The 26,519-nt window shown below is 51.1% G+C and overlaps 1 protein-coding gene across 1 annotated transcript in view; it reads right to left on the reverse strand.

Annotated features, from left to right (window-relative positions):
• Positions 1–26,519, reverse strand: part of itprid1 (ITPR interacting domain containing 1) — a 269,051-nt gene that overhangs the window by 32,172 nt on the left and 210,360 nt on the right. The window contains exon 13 of the mRNA XM_038809821.1: positions 6,806–6,933. Coding sequence (XP_038665749.1) covers positions 6,806–6,933 — 128 coding nt within the window. The remainder of the gene's footprint in view (positions 1–6,805; positions 6,934–26,519) is intronic.

A 26,519-nucleotide genomic window follows, 5' to 3' on the forward strand; every position in this document is an offset into this window, starting at 1 on the left:
ACCATGCACAATTTAATTGGAAGAGAGAATTCTCAATAGTTTTAGAATATTTTCTGCTGGTTATGTGCCCAGGTGACAAATATAATGTGTGATAAGCCGCATTTGGAGAGATCTAGAAATGGATGGGCTGAAAGGTAGAGTAGAAAGTGGAGAAGACATACAGACCAGAATGGTGCCAACGACAGTGCCCATTCTATGCTGAGATAGCTGTTCTCAGCAAAGTTGAAGGTAAGCACTCTACAATGGGCTTCAGAAACCAGGTTTAGCAGAAGAATCAGCCAGGATTAAGCCCTCCAATCATTGTCCAATACGGTTGCTGCAAGTGCATGTGTGACGACATTGCACAGCGGGAAAATGTCTGAGCCCAGGAGTTTATTACACAGCTGTCACACCTCAAAACTAAAGAATGGCTTCTTGGGTAAGAAATCTTTAGACAGCTGCACTCTAGCAAGGAGTTAACACCTTCAGAAAAGAAGAAGTGAGAAAATGAAGGAGGATTAACAAAAAAATAGGATTTCTGCCAATGAAGCAGATGGTGCAATGAATGGCAGATGGATCTCAGCTTTAGCTCAGTGGTAACATTCCCAGTTATATTTACGAACTCTGCTTACATATTCCTGAAGATTTGATCATGTGACATTTGATCACATGGAATTCAATTGTGCGACAGCTCATGTGATACTTAACCACATCTCATTTGATCATGTCACCTGTTTACGGAAGTTATTGCATTTAAATAGTTATGTGTCTCAGTATCACAAAATCCCACCCATGGATGTTCCCTCACTCAGTTGCTCTCTCAGGACATGTTTCCAGAGTCTGAATTTTCAATATGGTGGGCATCTGAAGAGTCAGTGAGGAACGAATCTCCGCTAATTCCAGCAGGCCAAATGGCTTTTCATGCTCTAATGAGTGTTGATTGGCAGAAAGTGGGATTCTACCCATCAATAGAACATAGAACATAGAACAGTACAGCACAGAACAATGTTGTGCCGAGCCATGATCACCCTACTCAACCCACGTATCCACCCTATACCCGTAACCCAACAACCCCCCCCTTAACCTTACTTTTATTAGGACACTACGGGCAATTTAGCATGGCCAATCCACCTAACCCGCACATCTTTGGACTGTGGGAGGAAACCGGAGCACCCGGAGGAAACCCACGCACACAGGGGGAGGACGTGCAGACTCCACACAGACAGTGACCCAGCCGGGAATCAAACCTGGGACCCTGGAGCTGTGAAGCATTTATGCTAACCACCATGCTACCCTGCTGCCCCTGATGGGCGGAATCTAATTGGCTGACAGCTCTCCTGTCATTTGGGGTTTTGGGAACAAGGCTACAATGGCCAGAATAGGCATGGAAGCCAGCCGCCTGGAATAAGGTACTGGGAACTGAAAGAAAGGTTAGTGGCAGGGATCCTGGAGGGGTGGGAAGCTCCCGATGGAGATGCCACTCCAGCATTCTATTTCTGCCTGAGATTAATGATATTTTATTTTGGGGATTCCCCCCCACCCCGCAACCGCAACCCCCCCCCCCCCCCCCCCCCCCCCGCCTCAACCCCCACCCCTCAATGGAATCATAGAATCCCTGCAGTGCAGAAGGAAGACATTCAACCCATCGAGTCTGCATCAACACTCCGAAAGAGCATCCAACCTAGGCCCACCCTACCCACAAAACCCCCAAACCCCACTTAACCTGAACATCTTTGGATTGTGGGAGGAAATCGGAGCACCCAGAGGAAACCCACACAGATACGGGGAGAACGTATAAACTCCACACAGACATTCATCTAAGGCTGAAATTGATCCAGAGGCCCTGGTGCTGTGAGGCAGCAGTGCTAACCATTGTGCCACTGTGCCGATCTAGACTCCGTAAGCCGACCATTTGAGGATGGTCAGGAAAGGTTAATTAGGGCAAGGTAATTTTCTTTGGTTCCAATGTTACCTTCATATCTGACAGGGAAGTGATATTTCTGCATTATGAAACCACCAGCAGGCCTCAGAAATACTAGTTTGATTGTAAACCACAGCAGCCTGGATACCCTGCAAGTGCAAAGAACAAATGCAGAGACCATTTCACCCGAGTCTGGAGAAACAACACACAGGAGAATAATCACCCTTTCGAGCAAGTGCCCATTGCCCACTGAAAGCAGGAGAGTTGGAACCCATATTGTTGGCCAGTAAGTCAGAATCTAAAGCTGTCACTTCCGTAGAAGGAACGACAGGGCTGAAGGTGTTGTCTTTCATATGAGACCGCAAGATCAGGCCCTATCTGCCTTAGTGGATGTAAGCAATCCCATGGCATTATTTTGAAGAAGGGTTCTGGACAACGCTTCACCTCCAATCAGTATTGCACAGAATTTACAGCACACAAACAGACCATTCAGCTCAACCACGACACAGATCTTTCTCCCACTCTAATTACTTTATCTCCCTCTACCAACATATGCTTCTATTCCTTTCTCATGCTAGTTTTGCCTTAAACATAATTAAAGAAACAGATTCTGAGAGGGTTGCAGCTTCCAAACACAAGGGACGAAATTCTCCGACCCCCCGTAGGGTCGGAGAATCGCACGGGACCGGCGGAAATCCCGCCCCCGCCGTGGCCGGAATTCTCCGCCACCTGGGAATTGGAGGGGGCGGGAATCATGCCCCGCCGATCGGCATGCCCCCCGCGGCGATTCCCCGGCCCGCGATGGGCCGAAGTCCTGCTGCTGAGAGGCTTCTCCTGCCGCCGTGGTTTCAACCACCTCTGGTGGCGGCGGGATTGGCGGCGCGAGCAGGCCCCCGGGGGGTGCCCCCATGGTGGCCAGGCCCACGATCGGGGCCCACCGATCGGCGGGCGGGCCAGTGCCATGCGGGCACTCTTTTTCTTCCGCCGCCGCCATGGACTCCACCATGGCGGAGGCGGAAGAGAACCCACTGACGTCACCACATGCGCATGCGCGAACCGGCGAAGGCCTTTTGGCCAGCCCCGATGCCGGCCGGCGGCCGTCAAAGGCCGTTGGTGCTGGTTTTGGCGCCAGTCGGCGGAGCGGGAGCCACTCCTGTGAGGGCTTGGCCCCTAAAGGTGTGGAGAATTCCGCACCTTTGGGGAGGCCCAACGCTGGAGTGGTTGGCGCCACTCCGCTACGCTGGGACCCCCCGCCCCGCCGGGTAGGGGAGAATCCCGCCCCAGGGCTGTATAACTGTTCTCCACCCCTCACACGTTCCCAGCTAAGCAGTGCCTGGCAACTGCCCACAAAATGTAAATTGTGAGTTACCTAAAACAATTATATAAATTGCAAATTTTGGATGTTTCTGACTGCTACACCAATACTTACCCAGAAAAAGTTAGAAGAATTAAAACTGGTTTCTGGGTAACTATTGTACAGACCCATTCTGTCCCCCCAACACACCCACGCAGCCCCCCCAAGACTTCCCTCCCCCCCCCCCACCCGCCCCAGACCGAAGCCATCCCAACCCCATCCAATGCTCTTCACCTTCGTGGTTCGCATCAAAGCAGGATACTTGAGATGCATTTAAGTGTGAAGGGAAAGATAAATCAACAATCCATCAAACAGCTGTGTCTGAACCATGAAACTGTCAATCACAAGCTGGTAAAGCATTTCTCTGTGTAATTGAATGGATGTTTAGCATTTCAAAGGGTGTCAGGGGATTTGATGTATTTACGGCTTTGGAGGAAGCCGCTGACACTTATAACAGCTGCTGTTATGTTTTAGTCTGAAGGAACAGATGTTAGGAAAGACAAAGTGTTTCTTCGCTGGACTGCGCAGGTTGCTCTTCAACTGGCAAGCATTTCATGCTCAGGAGGCTACATCAGAATTTTAAAAATCAGACCAGGATGAGGCTGTTGAGCTGAGATCAGCATGTCAAGGGTGATCTTCTGATTCTCCAGGGCTGGAAGGGTGCAGACAAGACAGGGACTCCCATCCCGGGGGATCCTGGGGTCAATCCCTCATCCACAGACCAATCTCACCCAACCCTCAGGATCCTGGGGGGAGCTCCTCCTTTTGCAGCCATGCAGCAGCAGAGGGGCACAAGAACTATGGCCTGACCTCTTTGACCCTCCCCTTGGGGTCCACCATGCCGGGTGCAGGTTCCACTGTCAGGATTTAGGTGCCATGATGCCAGGGAGCAACGCACCTTTGGAAATGCTGGGGTTGGAGATGGAAAGTGGTGACTGAAGGAGGTGGCTGAAGGGGGGCGGTTAGGTGGGGGGTTGGGTCACCCTCATGTAAACATGGTTGGGGGGGGTGGGCCATTTGTTATTCACGCCATGGGGAGGGGGTGAATGCCCCTACTTGTCAGCAGGGGATTCAGGATTTGTGTTGTGGGGGGAGCCTACCAATGGACTTTGTGATTGGGCGGCCCACTCAAAATAGTGGCCCAATATCAGGATCCCGATGGAATCCGACAAACGTTCCGGAGTGAGACTTGCATCTGGGCGCCACTCCTAATGTCTGTGGAGACCAATCCCGATTCTCCGCTCGTGGGAACACTTTGGGCTCCAAATGGGGAATCCCGGCCAGCTGGTTCATCATGAAATCATTGAGCCACAATCGCAGTGCGACCAGCGCGGTGCGATTCCTGCTTCCGCCGAAAAACCGGCGCTGGAGAATCCGGCAGCCAGCGTCGGGGCGGGATTTACGCCGCCCCACTGGCGATTCTCCAGCCCAGCAGGGGGGAGGTCGGAAAATCCCGCACGGGGGGGGGTTTTGACTCAAGGGGGTGGAGGTGTGTTTGAGAGGCCAGTAGAGAGGATTGAAGGGGGTGGGGGATGACTTTATGTGGGTTGCATCCAGTGGTTATAGAGGACTCCCAATGGAGCCCCCCCACCCCCATCCCCCCTCTCCTCATTGGCCACTTAAGGGCCCCACTCGGCCCTAAGGTGGCTGGGTTGCTCAATGCTTCTACCTATCCATCTTTAACAGGAGGCAGGTCAGAGCAATTGGGTAGACATTGGGCAGGTCATTTTATGAGCCCCCTGCCTTCAAACCCACAGGGCACTGTAACATTCTGCTCGCATCTTGGGCACCATCTCCAAACACATCATTAAGCCACTGTCTCCTTTAAAACTACGTTAGATCCAATGTCACCATCCTATTTGATCATGAGCTGAGCTTTTCACCTCACAATCTGTCACAAAGGCTGCCAACTCCACCCCGCCAAAGACTAAGCCTCCCCTCCTGACCACATATCTACCGCACTGTTCCCCCTATCCTGACCTGCCTGAGTTTGGAATCGAACCCTGGTGCTGTGAGGCAATAGTGCTAACCATTGTTCCGCCGTGCCGCCCCCAAACCACTGTAGGAGTTTGTTCTGTCAAAATTGACAGCCACATTTCCTACATCATAATAGTGACTACACTTACAAAATACCCCATTGGCTGCAAAATGCTTTAAGATATCCAGTGACTCTGAAATGCGCAATATCAATACACGTCTGTCTTTCTTTTTTAAAACTTGCCTCCATAGCCAAGCTTTTGCCATCTCTTTCTGTGGGTCAGTGTGAAATTTTATTTAATAATCACTGCTGTGAACCACTTTCGGGAACACTTTAGAATGTTAAAAATGCTAATGGTGGTTGTTGGTCTAAGTTGGCAGCGGGTGTACCAGGGCATAACCCTTCCCAGAACCTGACCACCCAGGGGTGTTTGATGGACTGGAGACACCCAACCCTCCACATGAATGCACAAATGCAATCCTGAGATTGATGTGATGATCAGATGATGTGATGATGTTATTTTTAATAAAGTCAGAGTGCCCAATTCTTTCTTTTTCCAATTTAGGGGCAATTTAGCATGGCCAATCCACCTACCCTGCACGTCTTTGTGTAGTGGGGATGAGACCCATGTTGACACGGGGAGAATGTGCAAACTCCACATGGACAGTGATCTGGGGCCGGGATCGACCCCGGGCCCTCAGCGCTGTAAGGCAGTTGTGCTAACCACTGCACTACCATGCTGCCCTACTGTACAGATTCTATGATCTGTTTTAAAAGTATGTTTATTCCAAAAATAGTCAACATTTTTACAATTTACAACAACCAAATAACCCCCAACCCACCAGATCCCCCCCCCCCCCCCCCCCCACATGATGTCAAGTGATCAGAAACCGAGGGTAATTCTTTGAGGACACAGGTTCGAATCTTGCCACTGCAGATGGTGAAATTTGAATTCAATAAAAAGCTGGAAATAAAAGTCTAATGATGTCCATGATACTATTGCCGATTGTTTTAAAAACTCATCTGGTTCACAAATGTCCTTTAGGGAAGGAAATCTGCTGTCCTTGTCTGGTCTGGCCTACATGTGACTCCAGACCCACAGCTATGTGGTTGACTCTGAACTGCCCCCTCAAGGGCAATTAAGGATGGGCAATTAAGGATGGGCAATAAATGCTGGCCCAGCCTGCGATGCCCATGTCCCATGAATCAAAAAAAATAACATACTGGGAACTTTTGCACAATAATAGGCAACTTCAACTTGTGTGTTCTGTGCTTCTAGGAATACTATATAACATTGGAATACAAAGGACTGTTGGAAGTCACTTAACCTCTTCACAGTTTTTCATATCATCCAAATTTGTTAAAATGCCTTCACCTTTTGTGGCAATCCTGATTGGTAAATCTGTATTTCACTTGTTTATAAGCACACAGTGAAATGAAATGAGTCATATTTCCTTGTCTCATTGCATTATTAGTGTAGTAACCTTGCCTCTCAACAAATAATTTTTTTTGCCAGTCAGTGATGATTGAATGGTGTCTTCATATGCTAACATTCACAAAAGCCGACACCTACCTCTCGTCTTCAGTTAGAACATTGTAGACTGAAGCCTGCTGTTCAGTGATTTGCTGTTCTAGGTCCAGCAACCTGTTCCGAAAACCAAATAGAGATTTCTTCATGGTCTCAACTTCTTGAAAGGCATGCTGGGAATTTAAAAGGAGAAACAGGCAGATGAGCTGTCACACAATGCAATGTAAACTTACAGCTATGAAATGGTGATTGTTTTGTTTGTAACTGGATCAACAAGTAGAACTGTAAATAAATCAACAGCTTATCTGTATCACGTACACCAGATCACTCACAAACTTCTCAAGTTTCTGTTTCTTTATGAATGTACTCCAGGTCCCAAACTTGTGACACAGTAGTACCAAGTTCAGATTCCTGGAGGTCAAATGCACTCTGCAGTGCACACACATTTCGGCAATGTCAGTATAGTTTCATGTGTTGGGAAAGCAAATCTTGAATTTTGAGTTAGAGATCAACATGATGGTACGGAAGCACAGTGGTTAGCACTGTTACTTCACAGCTCCAGGGTCCCAGGTTCGATTCCCGGCTTGGGTCAATGTCTGCGCGGAGTCTGCACGTTCTCCCCGTGTCTGTGCGGCTTTCCCCCGGGTACATCCGGTTTCCTCCCACTAGGTAATTTGGACATTCTGAATTCTCCCTCTATATACCCGAACAGGCGCCGGAATGTGGTGACTAGGGGCTTTTCACAGTAACTTCATTGCAGTGTGAATGTAAGCCTACTTGTGACAAAAAGATTATTATATTATATATTACCTGTCTCATTTGAACAAAGAACAAAGAAAAGTACAGCACAGGAACACGCCCTTCGGCCCTCTAAGCCTACAATGAGCATAATGCCCTAACTGAAAAGAAAAACTCATGTACTCATCCAGATGCCTTTTACATGTTGTTAGTGTGCTTGCTTGCACAATATCCTCAGGCAGCCACCACTCTGCATGAAAAATTTACCCCGCACATCTCCCTTAAACTTTCCCCCTCTCACCTTGAAGCTGTGGCCCCTTGTAATTGACGCTTTCATCCCGAGGTAAAGCCTCTATCATAGAATCATAGAATTTACAGTGCAGAAGGCGGCCATTCGGCCCATCGTGTCTGCAGTGGCCCTTGCAAAGAGCACCCTACTTAAAGCCACATATATCCCCGTAACCCAGTAATCCCACCTAACATTTCTAGACACTAAGGGCAATTTAGCATGGCCCATCCACCTAACCTGCACATCTTTGGACTATGGGAGGAAACCGGAGCACCCGGAGGAAGCCCACGCAGACACGGGGAGAACGTGCAGACTCCACACAGACAGTGACCCAGCAGGGATTCAAACCTGGGACCCTGGAGCTGTGAAGCAACTGTGTTGATCACTATGCTACCATGCTGCCAGTGGGTCCCGCCATTGTGGGACCCATTGTGGCAGGGACCCGTATCACGATGTGAGATTGTGCGAGGTGTAATGGCCGTTGGGAATCCCAGGGGAGGTCTCTCCTGGGATCTACCAGCTGCATAGTGACCTGGTTCTGGCAGGACATGTCCACAGTAAATAATGTCCTTTATTATACTGGATTTCAGGAACGTTAGGAGAGCCCGTTGCTCTGTAAATCTAAAATTATCAGACATTATAGAAGTCAAATGGTGCAGATGCACTGGGCAGCAACCAGACTGGGCAACAAGGGTGAGATTTGGGGTTTCTGTGCCTTACATTGTGTGAGCTGAGGGTGGGCGGAATCAAGAGGACATTGACATTATTCGGGGTGGGACTCGACATCAGTGTGAGTGGGGCCGAACATTATTGGGGCAGGGCTCAATGTCACCAGGGGGCAATGTGACGTGGGGCTCCTGCAAAGAGGGAGAGCATGAGGCCTCCAAATGTGTAAGTCCACTTCTGCACACGGGAAGCCCACTTAACCTACATGGGGACACCCACCACCGCATGGGGAACCCCTCCACATTCCAGGGAATCACCCTCTCATGTACACTGCGACACACCCTCCATGGAACTCCCCAGGAGAACCCCCCCCGGCAAATCCCCGACACTGTTGCATCTTCCTTTAATGGTCTCTGAAAGGGAACAATCTCAACTCCTCCAATCTCTGTACAACTGAAGTCTCTCTTCCTGGTTATGACCCTGCTCAGAATTTTACAGAATTGTCTAGCTGAGGCCTAGACAATGATTTGTAATGTTTTTACATAGATTACATAGAATTTACAGTGCAGAAGGAGGCCATTCGCCCATCGAGTCTGCACCGGCTCTTGGAAAGAGCATCCTACCCAAGTTCAACACCTCCACCCAATCCCCACAACCCAGTAACCCCACCCAACACTAAGGGCAATTTATCATGGCCAATCCACCTAACCTGCACATCTTTGGACTGTGGGAGGAAACCGGAGCACCCGGAGGAAACCCACGTACACACGGGGAGGATGTGCAGACTCCGCACAGACCGGAATCGAACCTGGGACCCTGGAGCTGTGAAGCGATTGTGCTAGCCACAATGCTACCGTGCTGCCCTAAGTGACCTATTTACGGTAACACAGTGGTTAGCACAGCCCCAAGGTCCCAGGTTTGATTCCTGGCTTGGGTCACTGTCTGTGCGGAGTCTGCACGTTCTGCCTGTGTCTGCGTGGGTTTCCTCCCACAAGATGGAAAGACGTGCTTGTGAGGTGCATTGGTTCATTCTGAATTCTCCCTCTGTGCACCCGAACAGGTGTGGCGACTAGGGGCTTTTCACAGTAACTTCATTGCAGTGCTAATGTAAGCCTACTTGTGACACTAATAAAGATTATTATTATTTGTTTTTGTTTTCAATGTTGCTATTTACAAAGCCATAAACCTGCGTGCTTTCTTAACCACCTTATCAATTTGCTCTGTCACTTTCAAAGCTTTGTGAAAATACATACCCGGTTTTCTCCATTCCTGCATCACCTGCAGTCTGGAGCAGTTCCATTGATCTTTCAATTCCAGTGACAGGCTGGAACCATTTACAAGTTTCATGCATTTTTTCACATTGTGGCTTAAAAACTGTTGACAATTAAAACAAGCTGTTGCATGTAAAGTGTCTCATATTTAAGTGTGAGCTTTCTTTTACACCTATGTCTACTTAGCATGAGGCTTGATCACTTTTGTCAGCTGTAGCGTTATTAGGAATCCCGCAAAAAAGCCAGTATCAAAGTGAAGTCTGGTTAAAACAACTGGGCAATAAACTCAATAATCGTTAGATGCATGGAGGACGGAGGTAAGAAGCATACCAGAAGGAAGAAAAGACAACTAATTAAAATTTAAAATCAAAACCATTGTGGACCTTTCTGAAGTAGAACATTTTCTCAGTTTTTTGCATTGAATTGTTGAGTAAATAATCATCATCTGACAAGCTCTGTGACTGTGAACAGGGCTAATTCTGAGTTACAATCTAACCTTATGCTGCATTTTACTGCACTCCAGTCACTACATCCCCCCAGCATGCATCATTTTCTACCCTTTATCCATTTTTTAAATATCTTATTGTCACAAGTAGGCTTGCTTTAACACTGCAATAAAGTTACCATGAAAAGCCCCTTATCACCATATTCTGGTGCCTGTTTGGTACACAGAGGGAGAATTCAGAATATCCAATTTACCTAACAAGCACTTCCTTCGGGACTTGGGGAGGAAACCGGAGGACCCGGAGGAAACCCACGCAGACACATGGTGAATGTGCAGACTCTGCACAGACAGTGACCCAAGCCGGGAATGGAACCTGGGACTCTGGTGCTGTAAAGCAACAGTGCTAACCACTGTGCTACCATGAAGCAGGGCTTTTGAGCATACCCAGGAAATAAGCAATACCCAGTCCAAAGATGTGAGGTTAGGGGGATTGGCCAAGATCAATGCACAAGGTTACAAGAATAGGGCAGGGGAAATGGGCCGAGGTAGGCTGCTCTTTCAGAGGGTCGGTGCAGACTCGATGGGCCGAACGACCTCCTTCTGCACTGTAAGAATTCTATGGATTTTTTTTAGACATGTAAGACACATATTATACTGCTTTATAAGGTTTTTTTATTATAGTGGCATTGTTTTATGTTTCAGTTAAGGATTTATATCCGATTGATATAATTATCATTCTAAAATCCAAAAATTATTCGGTCTCAACATTTCAGAATAGAGCAGTTAAACGAAAACGAAACGAAACGAAAATCGCTTATTGTCACAAGTCGGCTTCAAATGAAGTTACTGTGAAAAGCCCCTAGTCGCCACATTTCAGCGCCTGTATGGGGAGGCTGTTACGGGAATCGAACCGTGCTGCTGGCCTGCTTGGTCTGCTTTCAAAGCCAGCGATTTAGCCCTGTGCTAAACAGCCCCATAATGTGAACTAATAAGATATGTGACATGAGTGGTATTTGTTTGCTGCTTTCTTTGTTTCATGCATCAGTACCTGACCATGACCCAAGACACGGTGGCACAGTCACAGTGGCAGCCTGGGTTTGATTCCAGCCTTGGGTGTCTGTCTGTGTGGAGTTAGTACGTTCTTCCCGTGTCTGCGTGACTTTCCTTCAGGTGCTCCGGATTCCTCCCATGGTCCAAAGATATGCAGGCCAGGTGGATTGCCATGCTAAATTGCCCCAAGTGTCCAAAATTGAGCAGGTTATGTGGAATTAGGTGATTACGGGGGTAGAGCGGGGAGTGGGACTGAGTATAGCGCTCTTTCGGAAGGTTAGTGCAGATTCAATGGGCTGAATGTCCTCCTTCTGCGCTGTAGGGATACTATGGAAGAGCTCAGGGGTGCGATTCTCCGCACCCCACGCCTGGGGGGGAGAATCACAGGAGGGCCGGGTGAATCACACCACGCCGCCCTGGCACCCCCCGCAATTCTCCCACCCCCCAAAAATGGCATGTCGCATTTTGCGACAGGTCGCTCGCAGAATCGCCGCTTGCTGTTTTTCACGGCGACCGGCGATTCTCCGGCCCGGTTGGGCCTTGCGGCCTACCAAACCTGACCGGTTCACGCCAGCGCCAACCACACCTGGTCACTGCCGGCGTGAACAGCGCGCGACCGGTGAGTGTGGGGCCTGTGGGGGGCGGAGGGAGGATCGAGCACCACGGGCGTGCTCAGCAGATGTCTGGCCCGCGATCGGTGCCCACCGATCGTCGGGCCGGCGTCTCTAAATGGCGCACTCTTTTCCCTCCGCCGCCCCGCAAGATCAAGCCGCCATGACTTGCGGGGCAGCGGAGGGAAAGACGGCAACCGCGCATGCGCGGCTGACATTAATTTGGCGCTGCCGGTCGCGTCATTCCCGGCGCGCCGCTTTGACACAAGCGTCAAGACCAGGCGCGCGGAATTCACGTGCCGCCGCTCCTAGCCCCCTGGGGGGGGGGGGGGGGGGGAGAATAGGGGGCGAGGAGCGGTCTCCGATGCCGGAGTGAAACACTCCGAGTTTCACTCCAGCATCGGCTGTTTGTCTCCCGAAGGGAGAATTCTGCCCCAGATATTTGTGCATAGGTCAGTGCAGCCACAAAAATTACTTAATCGGACTTCCGGTTGCGGCTATGACTAGCTAAGCCGCACATTTGGAAGCTCCTGCGACAAAGGTGTTTTTGGGCCAATTGGAGGGCCCCAACGGTGCTGAAAAAACGAATCCCGGTGGGGGAAGGTCCCCTGAGGAGAACTAGACCGATTTTATGGTCGGTACCCGGAGTGGAGCGGCAAGAAAAACGGCAGCAGCTCCCCAAAAAAAGCGGGGGAAGAAAATCAAAATGGCGGCCGGCGGCGCATCGGAGGAGTGGAAGAAATGGGCGGAGGAGCAGCAGGCCGCTCTCCTCCGTTTTTTCACGGAGATGAAAGTGGAGCTCTTAGAGTCCATGAACGCGACGGCCACCAGGTTGGTGGGAGCCCAGGCGATCCAAGAGGCGTCGATTAAAGATCTGCAGCAGGAGATGACCGCGAGGGAGGAGGAGGCCACAGTCATCGGGGCAAAGGTGGAGGTGCACGAGGCACTCCACATGAAGTGGCAGAGCCGCTTCGAGGAGCTGGACACTCGGATGAGGAGGAAAAATTTGAGGATCCTGGGCCTGGAAGAAGGCCTGGAGGGGTCGGATCTCCCGGGATATGTGGCGGAGATGTTGAGCTCCCTGATGGGGGAAGGGGCCGGTCCGGCGCCCCTGGAATTGGAAGAGGCATACCGGGTCATGGCCAGGAGGCCTAGGGCAAACGAGCCCCCGATGGCGGTGCTGGTGCAGTTCCAGCGGCTAAGTGATCGAGAGAAAGTCCTGAGGTGGGCAAAAAGGGAGAAAAGCAGCAAGTGGCAGAACTCGACGGTAAGGGTGTACCAGGACTGGAGTGCGGAGGTGGCAAAGCGGCGGGCCCGGTACAACCGGACAAAGGCGGTGCTACACTCAAAAAAGATCAAATTTAGAATGCTGTAACCGGCGCGCTTGTGGGTCACCTACAAGGACCAACATCATTATTTCGAGTCCCCAGAGGAGGCCTGGACCTTTGTACAAGAGGAAAAGTTGGACACGAACTAAAACCTGGGAGCACCGGCGGTCGTAGCTGCCTGGGGACTCTTGATTGAGCAAGTGGCCCTTTTCTTTTTCAGGCCAGGTCGGAACTGGGTAACAGTTTCGTGGATTGTTTGGGGCGTTTTTTCTCGAACGGTTGACTTTTCTGAATATCTTGAAGGTTTCGAGTTGTTGGGTGTTTCTGTATATTTGTACTGTTGAAATCTCTATTGTGGGTCGTTGGCTTCTTATGGGGTGTTTCTTCCCGTTTCCAATTTCCCTTAGTTATTTACCCCTCTTACCCTTTTTCTTTGGGTGCTTGGGGGGGGTTTTTTGTTCCTTTTTTCTTTTCGGGTTATGGTTATCTGCGGTTATTTATACTGTTTGATGGAGGGTGATGGTTGGGCACACTGTTAGTTGATAGCTAGTTAATTATTTTGTTATTTAAGTATGTAGTTAAGTATTTATGTATTTAGTTGCCATTGGGTATTTATATCGTTAAGTTGGGGAGACGGGACGGGGGGGAGCGGGTTGATTATGCGGGTCTTTCTCTGGGGTTTTAAGGGGATCTTTCACGGGCGCAGATGGGGTGAACCGGGAGGAGTCGGAATGTGGCAGGAGCAGCCGGGTCAGCGGAGACCAGCTGACTCTCGGGAGTACGATGTTGGGTACATCGCGGCTAGGAGGGGTCCTAGCCGGGGGGGGGGGGGGGGGGGAAGGGGGGGGGGGCTGGGGGGGGACACCGGGTTGCTGCTGGAAAGACCAGGGACGAGAAGGGGAGAGCCGGGGGGGTGGGGGGGGGGGGGGGGGGGGGGGCATCGCTATGGGAAGCGGGTCAGAAAAGGAGGGATGACCCGCGAGCAAGGGACAAGACATGGCTAATCGACAGGGAGTAGGGACGGGTCGCTCTGCGATCCGATTGATCACGTGGAACGTAAGGGGGCTGAATGGGCCGGTCAAAAGATCAAGGGTCTTCTCACACCTGAAGGGACTGAAGGCTGATGTAGCAATGCTGCAGGAGACTCATTTGAGGGTAGCAGATCAGGTCCGCCTGAGAAGGGGGTGGGTGGGACAGGTGTTCCACTCAGGCTTGGATATCAAGAACCGGGGGGTGGCGATTTTGGTGGGAAAGAGGGTGTCGTTTGTGGCGGCAGAGGTGGTGGCAGACAAGGAGGGCAGGTACGTGATGGTGAGGAGTAGGTTGCAGGGAGAGAATGTGGTACTGGTAAATGTGTATGCCCCGAACTGGGACGACGCGGGTTTTATGAGGCGCCTGCTGGGCCTCATCCCGGGACTGGAGGCAGGGGGCCTGATCATGGGAGGGGACTTTAATACGGTGTTAGACCCTGGGCTGGATAGATCGAGTTCCAGGACGAATAGGAGGCCGGCAGCGGCAGAGGTGTTAAGGGGGTTCATGGAGCAGATGGGAGGGGTAGACCCATGGAGATTTGGTAGGCCTAGGGCGAGGGAGTATTCTTTTTTCTCCCACGTCCACAGAGTGTACTCTAGGATCGATTTTTTCGTATTGACCAGGGGGCTGATACCGAGAGTGCAGGACACGGAGTACTCGGCCATTGCGATATCGGACCATGCACCACATTGGGTGGACGTGGACATGGGGGAGGCGCGGGATCAACGCCCGTTGTGGCGCCTGGATGTAGGGCTGTTGGCGGACGAAGAGGTGTGCAGAAGGGTGAGAACGGGCATTGAGAACTATCTGGGTATGAATGACACAGGTGAGGTGCAGGTGGGGACGGTCTGGGAGGCCTTGAAAGCAGTGATTAGAGGAGAGCTGATCTCCATAAGGGCACACAGAGAGAGGAAGGAGAGGCAGGAAAGGGAGAGGCTGGTGGGGGAGCTCCTAGAAGTAGATAGGAAATATGCGGCGGCACCAGAGGAGGGGCTATTAAGGGAGCGGCGTAGCTTGCAGGCCAGGTTCGACCTACTGACCACTAGGAAGGCGGAAATGCAGTGGAGGAGGGCGCAGGGTGCGGCGTATGAGTACGGGGAAAAGGCGAGCAGGATGCTGGCACACCAGCTTCGTAAGCGACATGCAGCCAGAGAGATTGGGGGAGTGAGAGAGAGGGGTGGGGACGTAGTGCAGAAGGGGCAAGAGGTGAATAGGGTCTTTAGGGACTTCTATAGGGAATTGTATAGGTCTGAACCGCCGAAGAGGAGAGGGGGAATGAAGAACTTTCTCGACAAATTGGGGTTCCCAAAGGTACAGGAGGAGCTGGTAGAAGGGTTGGGGGCGCCGATAGAGCTGCAGGAGCTAATTAAAGGGATAGGCCAGATGCAGGCGGGGAAGGCGCCGGGGCCGGATGGGTTCCCGGTGGAGTTTTACAGGAAATTTGTGGACTTGGTGGGTCCAGTGCTGGTGCGAGCCTTTAATGAGGCGCGCGAGGGGGGGGTTCTGCCCCCAACAATGTCGCAGGCCCTGATCTCCTTGATTTTGAAGCGGGACAAGGACCCGGTCCAGTGCGGGTCCTACAGGCCCATCTCCCTCCTGAATGTTGACGCCAAGCTGTTAGCAAAGGTCCTGGCAACCAGGATAGAGGACTGTGTGCCAGGGGTAGTCCATGAAGACCAGACGGGGTTCGTGAAGGGACGCCAACTTAACACAAATGTCCGGAGATTGTTAAATGTGATTATGATGCCAGCAGTGGAAGGGGAGGCGGAGATAGTGGTAGCGCTGGACGCGGAGAAGGCATTTGACAGGGTGGAGTGGGAATACTTGTGGGAGACGTTGGAAAGGTTTGGGTTTGGGGAGGGATTTATCAAGTGGGTAAAACTGCTCTATTCAGCTCCGATGGCAAGTGTGGTAACAAACGGGAGGAGGTCAGAATATTTTGGGCTCCATCGAGGTACTAGGCAGGGATGTCCCTATCTCCCTTACTCTTTGCATTAGCGATTGAGCCGTTGGCGATGGCACTGAGGGGTTCAGGGGGGTGGAGAGGACTGACAAGGGGAGGGGAGGAACATCGGGTCTCGCTCTATGCGGATGATTTGTTGTTGTATGTGGCAGACCCGGAGGGGGGAATGCCGGAGGTAATGGGGATACTAGCGGAGTTCGGGGACTTTTCGGGGTATAAATTAAATCTGGGGAAAAGTGAGGTCTTTGTAATACACCCGGGAGACCAAGGGGAGGGAATTGGGAGGCTCCCCTTCAAAAGAGCAGTTAAAAGTTTTAGGTATTTGGGGGTGCAGGTGGCAAAGAACTGGGGGACCCTCCACAAGTTGAACTTTTCCAGACTGGTGGAACAGATGGAGGAGGAGTTTAAGAGGTGGGACATGGTGCCGCTGTCGCTGGCAGGGAGGGTGCAGTCAGTTAAAATGACGGTCCTCCCGAGGTTCTTGTTTTTGTTCCAGTGTCTGCCCATCTTCCTCCCCAGGGCCTTTTTCAAGAAGGTAACGAGTAGTATCATGGGGTATGTGTGGGCACATGGCACCCCGAGAGTTAGAAGGGTCTTTTTGGAGCGGAGTAGGGATAGTGGAGGGCTGGCGTTACCCAACCTTTCAGGATATTACTGGGCGGCAAATACATCGATGGTACGAAAATGGATGATGGAAGGGGAGGGGGCAGCCTGGAAGCACATGGAGAGGGCGTCCTGCGGCAACATAAGCTTAGGGGCACTGGTAACGGCACCATGGCCGCTCCCTCCCACGAGGTATACCACGAGCCCGGTGGTGGCGGCCACCCTCAAGATCTGGGGGCAGTGGAGGCGACACAGGGGGGAAGTGGGAGGTCTGATAGGGGCACCACTAAGAGGGAACCACAGATTTGCGCCGGGAAACACAGGAGGGGGATTCCAGAGCTGGCAGAGGGCGGGTATTAGGCAACTGAGGGACTTGTTCATAGAGGGGAGGTTTGCGAGCCTGGGAGAGCTGGAGGAGAAATTTGGGCTCCCCCCGGGGAACACGTTCAGGTACCTCCAAGTGAAGGCATTTGCCAGACGACAGGTAGCGGGGTTCCCCGCGCTCCCCGACAGGGGGGTGAGTGATAGGGTGCTATCAGGGGTCTGGGTCGGGGAGGGGAAGATCTCGGACATCTATAAGATTATGCAGGAGGTGGAGGAGGTACCAGTAGTGGAGCTGAAAGATAAGTGGGAGTTAGAGCTGGGGGAACAGATAGAGGACGGGACATGGGCCCTGGAGAGGGTCAACTCGTCGTCATGTGCGAGACTAAGTCTCATTCAATTTAAGGTACTGCATAGAGCCCACATGACGGGGACAAGGATGAGTTGGTTTTTCGGGGGTGAAGACAGGTGTATTAGATGTTCGGGAAGCCCTGCGAATCATGCACATATGTTTTGGGCATGTCCGGCACTGGAGGAGTTCTGGAAGGGGGTGGCAGGGACGGTGTCGAGAGTGGTGGGGTCCAGGGTCAAGCCAGGATGGGGACTTGCGATCTTCGGGGTTGGGGTGGAACCGGGGGTACAGGAGGCGAGGGAGGCTGGAATATTAGCCTTTGCGTCCTTGGTGGCTCGGAGGAGGATCTTGATTCAGTGGAGGGACGAAAGGCCTCCGAGTGTTAACACCTGGTTAAACGACATGGCAAACTTCATCCAATTGGAAAGGATCAATTCGCCCTGAGAGGGTCGGTGCAGGGGTTTTTCAGGCGATGGCAACCCTTCCTGGACCTCTTGGATCAGAGATAGAAACTGAGGCCGTGACAGCAGCAACCCGGGAGGGGAGGGGGGGGGGGGGGGGGGGGGGGGGGGGGGGGGGGGGGGGGGGGGGGGGACAAAGACGAAGGAAGTACGGTAGCGGTGGTGGCACGGGCAAGGCCTGCCCGAGGACGCTGCTAGAAATGATAAGTTGGTCTGACTGTCGGTTCGCCGGCGGGGGGGGGGGGCGCGCGAGTAGGGGGGGGGGGGACTTTTTTTTTTTTTTTCTCTTTTTTTTTGTTAAGTAGGGGGGTTTGACTTTGTTTTGTTATAATTTAAATGTAAATGTAGGGGAGGTTAAAATGTTTGTATTTTGAAAAATTTCTCCAATAAAAATTATTTTAAAAAAAAAAATTACTTAATCACATTCCAGCATGGTAGCACAGTGGTTAGCACTGTGGCTTCATAGCGCCAGGGTCCCTGGTTCAATTCCCCGTTGGGACACTGTCTGTGCAGAGTCTGCACGCTCTCCCCATGTCTGCGTGGGTTTCCTACGGGTGCTCCGGTTTCCTCCTACAGTCCAAAGGCGTGCGGTTAGGTGGACTGGCCATGATAAATTGCCCTTGGTGTCCAAAAAGGTTAGGAGGGGGTCATTGGGTTGTGGGGGATAGGGTAGAAGTGAGTGCTTAAGTGGGTCGGTGCAGACTCGATGGGCCGAACGGCCTCCTTCTGCACTACATGTTCTATGTTCATTGTAGGTCAGAAGTGAAAATTAGTTGGGGAATGTTGAATATTTTTCCAAGAGACTCTTCCGTCTGCTAATGTGGGCAGGGATTTGTTGATGCTGGCGTCAAAACAGGCGCGAGCGACGCCGGCATCAATGGGCCTCCAGGCCCAGTCATTCTTCCCCTCCTCGGGGGCTAGCATGGCGTCAGAGTGCTGTGCGCTGCTCCGGCACCGAAAGCCGACCCTAGAAAAGTTGAGTTAATTAGGATTGTTTTCGTTGGAAAGACGGAGGTTGAGGGGAGACCTGATTGAGGTCTACAAAATTATGAGCGGTATGGACAGGGTGGATAGCAACAAGCTTTTCCCAAGAGTCGGGGTGTCAGTTACAAGGGGTCACGATATCAAGGTGAGAGGGGGAAAGTTTAAGGGAGATGTGCGTGGAAAGTTTTTTTCGCAGAGGGTGGTGGGTGCCTGGAATGCTTTACCAGCGGAGGTGGTAGAGGCGGGCATGATAGCATCATTTAAGAGGCATCTAGACAGGTATATGAACGGGCGGGAACAGAGGGAAGTAGACCTTGGAAAATAGGAGACAGGATAGTATAAAATAGATAAAGGATCTGGATCGGCGCAGGCTGGGAGGGCCGAAGGGCCTGTTCCTGTGCTGTAATTTTCTTTGTTCTTTGTTCTATATGGCCAGCGTGGGTCAGCACATGCGTTCCACGGTTGGCGCAGGTCTGCGCATGCACGCCACGGCATCTCTGCGCTGGCCCCCGGGCAACATGGCGGAGCCCTGCAGGGGCCCGGCGTGGAGGAACATAGGCCCCCCACGGAATGAGTGTCTCACTGATCGGTTGCCCCCGATCATGGGCCTGGCCACGGTGGAGGCACCCTCCCCCCGGAGTCAGCTGCCCCCGCTCCCCCACCAGGACGACCCCCTCAGCCAGAAAGCCGAAGTCCTGCTGGGTAGGACCACACGTGAACAACATCGCCGGGACTCGGCGGGCACTTGGCCCGTCGAGCGCAGGGAATCGCTGCGATGGCCGCTTTCAACGGCCCCCGAAGGGCGCAGCAGCGATCGTGCCGGCGCGATTGGCGGCGATACTTCGGTCGCCGGAGAATGGGCGGCCCGGCGTCGGAGGCCCCTCATCAATCCTGTGACTGGTGAGGGGTAGCAGCTGCACCACGTAAAACTTCCAGCCTCCACGAAATACACGGCTGGAGAATGGTTGGGTCCATAGCTGTGCATGCGCACGGCGACTACTTGCAGAAACATGGTGCTGACCTGCCAGAGTGTGCCCCTCTGGCCACCCCCCACCAGCCCCTCCAGCTCTCATGGTAGCCCCCCCCACCCCGACCAGCAGCACGTCTCCCACCCAACTGTGGCGTCGCTTGACACAGTCTGCAGTCTCCACGCCAGGTTCCCTCATGGCTGAGACCGTTGGGAACTCGGCCCATCGGGGGCAGAGCATGGGGGGAGGGCCTTCAGGTGATGGGCTGAGGCCATCCCAATGGTGTGCGGCGCACGCCGCGATGACGCCGTTTCAGAGGGGATGGAGCAGATTAAACCTGCGTCAAACAGGCGCCGCCCCCCAATTCCGGTGTCAAAAGGGGTCCTCCGCCCAATCACTGATTACGAAATCGGCGCCAGGGGACGGGGAATCCCGCCCCAAGTGTTGACACCAACACAGAATTCATGGACGTCCACGATAGCCAAACTGGCGCCACACCTGGACCGCTTCCGCTGCAGTTAAGGGGTTAGCACTGGCGCCACATGGAACACAATCGATTCCAATGTAAAATGGTGCGGGATTCACCGGATCCATGATTGACACTCGTGAGGCTGACAAGTTGCAGCCGCACATCCACATTACAATCCCCACACACACTCATCCCAGCCAACAAGATGGCACTGGTTGTGCTGGAGCGTGCCCATACTGCTGATGGGTCGGCTGGGGCCAGACAGCACGCATGGGGATGCCTGGGGGGGATACCTCCATGACCCAAGGCCCTAAGTTCACAGTGAGCTGTCAGCGGCGTGCGCAGCTGCATGGCCGCCTTGCCGGCTGTGGCAATGGTGTTCCATTTCCATCCACTCCGACCCAACAGCCCACCTCTTGTCCACCCTCCCACCACTCACCCCGTCCCTGGCAGAAGCCCCCCAGCCAGCGTCACAACTGTCAGAAAATTATGGCGACGTTGGACACTTTCTGCACCTCCTCTCTCTCCTTCAGCAGCCACGACTCCGGTTTCATGATTTTTAAAAGCATAGGCGAAACATGATGTCGGGAACTCGACCCATCGGAGGCGGAGCATCGCACTGGCTTCGGAGAATACTGGGTCAGGCCCACTAATGATATGCAAGCGGTGTTCTCTGTACACCCGTTCAGGAATGCATTGACGCCGCTGTCGAGGTGATGGAGAATTGCGATTTGGCGTCAAATCAGTGCCCGCCACCATTTTGGCATTGGAACCGATTCTCTTCCCAATTGCGTTTCACGATTTTGGCATCGGCAAACAGAGAACCCTGCCCATTGACTTTCCAGTTAAACTGAAGGGTTATCATAAGATCTTGTTAAGCTTTCAGTTGCTACTATCACTGACATTGGTATCCAGTCTAACAGCTCAAAACCAAATCGTCCTCCAGAGCCTGAAGGTGAATTGTCAGCTCCCAGCGTGTGAAATATTTTGTGACATGTCTGATCTTGCAGACCATGATGTTTCATCAATGCTTTGTCACCCGGAGAAAAAAGCTTATTATGGGTTGCAAGCAAGCGGCATTCTGATATATACTCCCAGCAGGTGAAGTTTCACATTTGGAATGCACTGCACTCAGAAAAATGATCCTCGGAAGTAAAGAAGAGCATCTGTTAAACTCTAGATCTTTTAATCCTTTGCCTACAAAGTCATCTCCAACTCGACTAAGAAAATAACACACCAATTACCAATATTCTTAAACACATCAGAAATCAAAGAAAAAGCAGTCCCTTCAATTAAACTGTGACATTCACAATAGAGGTTACCGTAGAAATATTTGAAGTGAAAAATGTGCAATTCAAGAAGCCCGCCTGGGCTGATCTAGAGTTAAATGAAATTGTGAAATTTGTGTGCATGATTTAAGGAAATCACGCCATCTCTGATTAACAGGATAAGTTGTCATTTTTTTAAAAAAAAACATTTTATTAAGGCATTTACGATTTTCTAACAACAAATACAAATGTAAACCTAATTCAGTATATAACACCTCCCAACCAACAACCATACCCAGCCAACATAGCTTATACTGTACATACAATGCCCCAGTCCCTCCATCCTCTCTCGCTGATCCCGCCTAAACTAAACAAACTCCCCCTACCCCCCCCCCCCCCCTCCACCCCTCCCCACATTCCCTAACCCCTCCCCCACTATTGTATCTGCTGACAGTTTAGTTTTCCCCAAAGAAATCGAGAAACTGGCTGCCACCTCCAGACGAACCCTAGCATTGATCCTCTTACGGCGAACTTAATTTTTTCAAGCCTGAGAAACCCAGCCATGTCGCTAACCCACACCCCCGATTTTGGGGGCTCTGAGTCCCTCCAAGATAATAGGATCTGTTTCTGGCCTACCAAGGAGGAAAATGCCAAAACGTCAGCCTCTCTCGTCCCTTGGACTCCCGGGTCTTCTGACACTCCAAAAATCGCCACCTCTGGACTCAAGTGCCACCCTCGTGGACATGACATCCGCAAATCCCGAACACCTCCCATACCTGTTCTCCATCCCAAAAAACCTGCTCATTCGGGCCACTGTCATCTGTGCCCGGTGGACCACCTTGAATTGAATTAGGCCAAGCCTGGCACATGATGAGGATGTGTTGACTCTACTCAGAGCATCCTCCCACAGACCCATCTCTATTTCCTTACCCAGTTCATTTCCTTACCCACTTGCACTCTACCTCCCCTATCTGGGTTTCCTCCCACTCCATGAGCTCTTCATAAATTTCCGAGACCTTCCCCTCCCCCACCCCAGTTTTTGAAACTACCTTATCCTGTATCCCCTGGGCGGCAGAAGTGGAAAGGTCAAAACCTGCCTTCGTACAAACACAAATAATTGGGAAATTTAACACCATACATTATCTCAGTTCAATAGAAAGGCTGAGGCAACAGTGAAAATCGCCAAAGGAATTATCAACAAATTGAGCAATTAGAACATAGAACATAGAACAGTACAGCACAGAACAGGCCCTTCGGCCCTCAATGTTGTGCCGAGCCATGATCACCCTACTCAAACCTACGTATCCACCCTATACCCGTAACCCAACAACCCCCCCCCCCTTAACCTTACTTTTATTAGGACACTACGGGCAATTTAGCATGGCCAATCCACCTAACCCGCACATCTTTGGACTGTGGGAGGAAACCGGAGCACCCGGAGGAAACCCACGCACACAGGGGGAGGACGTGCAGACTCCACACAGACAGTGACCCAGCCGGGAATCGAACCTGGGACCCTGGAGCTGTGAAACATTTATGCTAACCACCATGCTACCCTGCTGCCCTATTCTAGCACAGATGGCAATAATTAAGTGGAAAAATATACCAACTGAAGGCAAAGAAAGTAATCCAGTCCAAAGACAAATGTCATGCTGCACCCAAACGACTCTCCTAATTGCAAAAAATCTACTGAAGCCAGAAGTAGTAATAGGCATGAGTAGAAAATATCCAGGTGAAATAGCAAAGTCAAATTTAATTTTGACAAGACTGCCAAACCATTGACAGAGCTGAGCATCAGAGAGTCAGTCAACACTCAACAGGAGTCAGCCCACATTGCAGATTGGGATGTGCCTAGAGTAGTTATCACCTTGATTGTGGTGAAAGTAAATGACCAAATATACTGGCACAACTGCAGGTTGTTAGGTTATGGGACCAGACCCCAACCAACATTTGTTAGGATTCCGGACAAGAACCATAAACATTATTTTTTTAATTTGTAAAACTGTGAGGAAAGGACACTTCACCTTAGGAGTGATGACTCTGACCATTAGGTATCCTTTGTGTTGAAGCAAGCTTTAATTTAAACTCAGAAATCAAAGAAAATAGCTTTAAAATGATCAGTTTAACAGTTTTCAGTTCTTAAACAAAAGGAAACACTTAAACATACTCTCTCTACGTGCTACTAACTCAAATTAAGCAACCCAATACAGTTCAAATGCCACTTGTAAATAAAGTTAACAGATTGCTTGCTTAGTTGTGTAGACCATTGGAGAGAGCTCCTTTCAAGAGCAGATTCAGTACACTTCTGCTCAATCTGGCACATTAATAATAATCTTTTAAAATAATCTTTATTAGTGTCACAAGTGGGCTTACATTAACACTGCAATGAAGTTACTGTGAAAATCTCCTAGCCGCCACACTGAGTGCCATATTTAAAAGGCGCCCAGCATAACTGACCCGCCATTGGTCCTCCTGAAGAAAGAAGATGAATCTCCCAGAGTCTAAGAGGCACGGTGTCCTGTACCCGTTGAGTCAAACGAACATCATTAAGCTCTGGAGGTGCTTCGGACGTGACTGGTCCAACGTGATTGCGTTGAGCTACGGGTAGTCGGCGGCTCGATCAGCAGTGCTGGAGTGGCCCCGTGATGACTGTCCGCTGAGGTCGTAGTCGTCGAGGTGAACTTCGGTTGATGGCCAAGATGGCGGCCCCTGTTGATCGCACGTGTCGGGTGACGAAGAAGATGGCATCCAAGATGGCCGCCCCAGTGGATCGCACGTGGCGGGCGGCGAGGAAGATGGCAGGCCCCATGATTCGCACGTGACTGGCCGCGTGGAGGAGGATTGCCAAGTTGGCGGGCCCCCATGAGTCACACTGATGTACCATCAATTGAACGCAAGACGAGTTACTGAGCAAAAGTATGGCTTTAATCTACTAGATGTTAGCCCTGCGGTCGATTACAGTAGAAGGACGACTGCCGGGAGTACTGGGTATTTATACCCCGCCCTGGAGGCAGGGTTAACTCAGCCTCTCGACCAATCGGGGAGCCGTCACATGACTGGTCTCAACCAACCGGTCGAGAGGCACAAGACCGACCAGGGCCAATGGTGAGCCGGTGTTCTGCACCAATGGCAGGCAGCTATGCTAATCATACCACCACACACACACATGTCGGGTGGAGGCGGAGTCGGCAGACACGCTGCAGCATTACGGGGTCTGCGGGCCTGCGAGTTGGGGGGGCGAGTGCTCTGGACTGCGGGGGAGATAGAAAGTTTCGACTTTGCCAGGCATACTCTGGCATAATGTCCTTTGCGACCGCAGCTGCTGCAGGTCACGTTGCGGGCCGGGCAGTGCTGCCGTGGGTGTTGGAGCTGGCCACAAAAATGGCACGCTGGCGCTCCATAGTGAGTGGGTGGCCGCGCGGCGCAGGCCTGGGGCAGTTGCTGGTCGGGGGCCCACGATAGGGTTGCTTGGTCCGCGGGGAATTAGTTTAGAATTCGGAATGCGACCTCCATAGTAGTTGCTAGCTCTACCGTGTCCTCCAAGTTCTGGGCCCCTTTCTCAACTAGTCGCTCGCGCACATAGTTAGACCTAAGCCCCACAACGTATACATCACGAACAGCGAGTTCCATATGCTGGGAGGCCGTTACAGCCTGAAAGTTACAGTCCCGAGCAAGGGCTTTTAAATCGCGCAAGAAGTCTTGCAGTGACTCTGCGGGGCGCTGGCGGCGGGTAGTGAAAATGTGCCGTGCGTAGACTTCGTTTATCGGCTGCACGTACAATTGGTCGAGCATAGCAAGGGCCTGAGTATATGAGGTGGTGCAATTGAGTTGCGTAGAGATGCGATAGCTCACCCGTGCATGCAGTATGCTGAGTTTCTGCTCCTCTGTAGTCTCAGATGTGCTTGATTCAGCCATGTAGGCCTTGAAACACCGAAGCCAGTGTAGAAAGATTTCCTTCGCCTCTGCAGCCTGCGGGTTGAGTTCTAGTCAGTCAGGTTTGAGGGCTGATTCCATAGTAGTTTTCTTCAAGTTTTCTAAGACTATTAAATTGATGTGACCATCAATTCACTCAGAACACAATTGGAAGTAAACTGTGGTTTTAATAGTCTTACAACTGAGCCTGCCTGCGGCCAGAAGAACTGAGGGCAGGCTCACACGGCTGCAGCACTTTATACTTCCAGTAGTGGGAGGGGCCATGGGCGGAGCCAAGGGTGGAGCCCTGTACAAGCTCCTCATCTCCCCCTATGGGCAGAGCCGCGCAACGGCTCACAGACAGAGCCCACAAGGACATAATACAATACATTGTGAATTACAATACAGCATGAATTCACCACAGGCCCCCTATTAAATTCTTCCTCCCCTCCCCGTCCTCCATTGAACCCGCCAGCAGGGGTACAGGAGAATTCCATCCATAATTTTGTAAGTTTATGGATGACACCAAACTGGGAGTGCAAGGAAGCAATAATAAACTTGTTGACTAAGCTTATAATTTACAAATGAATTTTAAGACTAATTATTGCGGAGTATTTCCATTTTGGTAAGAAAAATAAGAAGGTCACATAGTACTTGGAAAATAAAATCTAAATGAGGTGGAGGAGCAAAAGAGAACAAATACACATCACAAAAGTTGCAATGGAGGTTAATAAGAACATAACCAAAACAAACACTAAGAGTTTATTTCTAAATGGGTAATATTAAAAAGTAGAGAATTTATGCTAAACGTGCATCAAGTTTAAACCACACAGTGAGAACTTTGCATGCTCTCATCATATGAAGGATATGGAGGCATTAAATGAGGTGCAATTAAGATGTACAAGGCTTGTCAGAAGTGTGAAGTTATACTTATCCAGAAGGATGAATAAGTTCCACGGTGCTTGAGAAGAGTGACGACTGAATAAAAGTCCTTGAATGATTTCCTCAGAGCAGTTGCAAGTAATGTT

Source organism: Scyliorhinus canicula, chromosome 10 (assembly GCF_902713615.1).
Source record: "Scyliorhinus canicula chromosome 10, sScyCan1.1, whole genome shotgun sequence".
NCBI classification, from domain to species: Eukaryota; Metazoa; Chordata; class Chondrichthyes; order Carcharhiniformes; family Scyliorhinidae; genus Scyliorhinus; species Scyliorhinus canicula.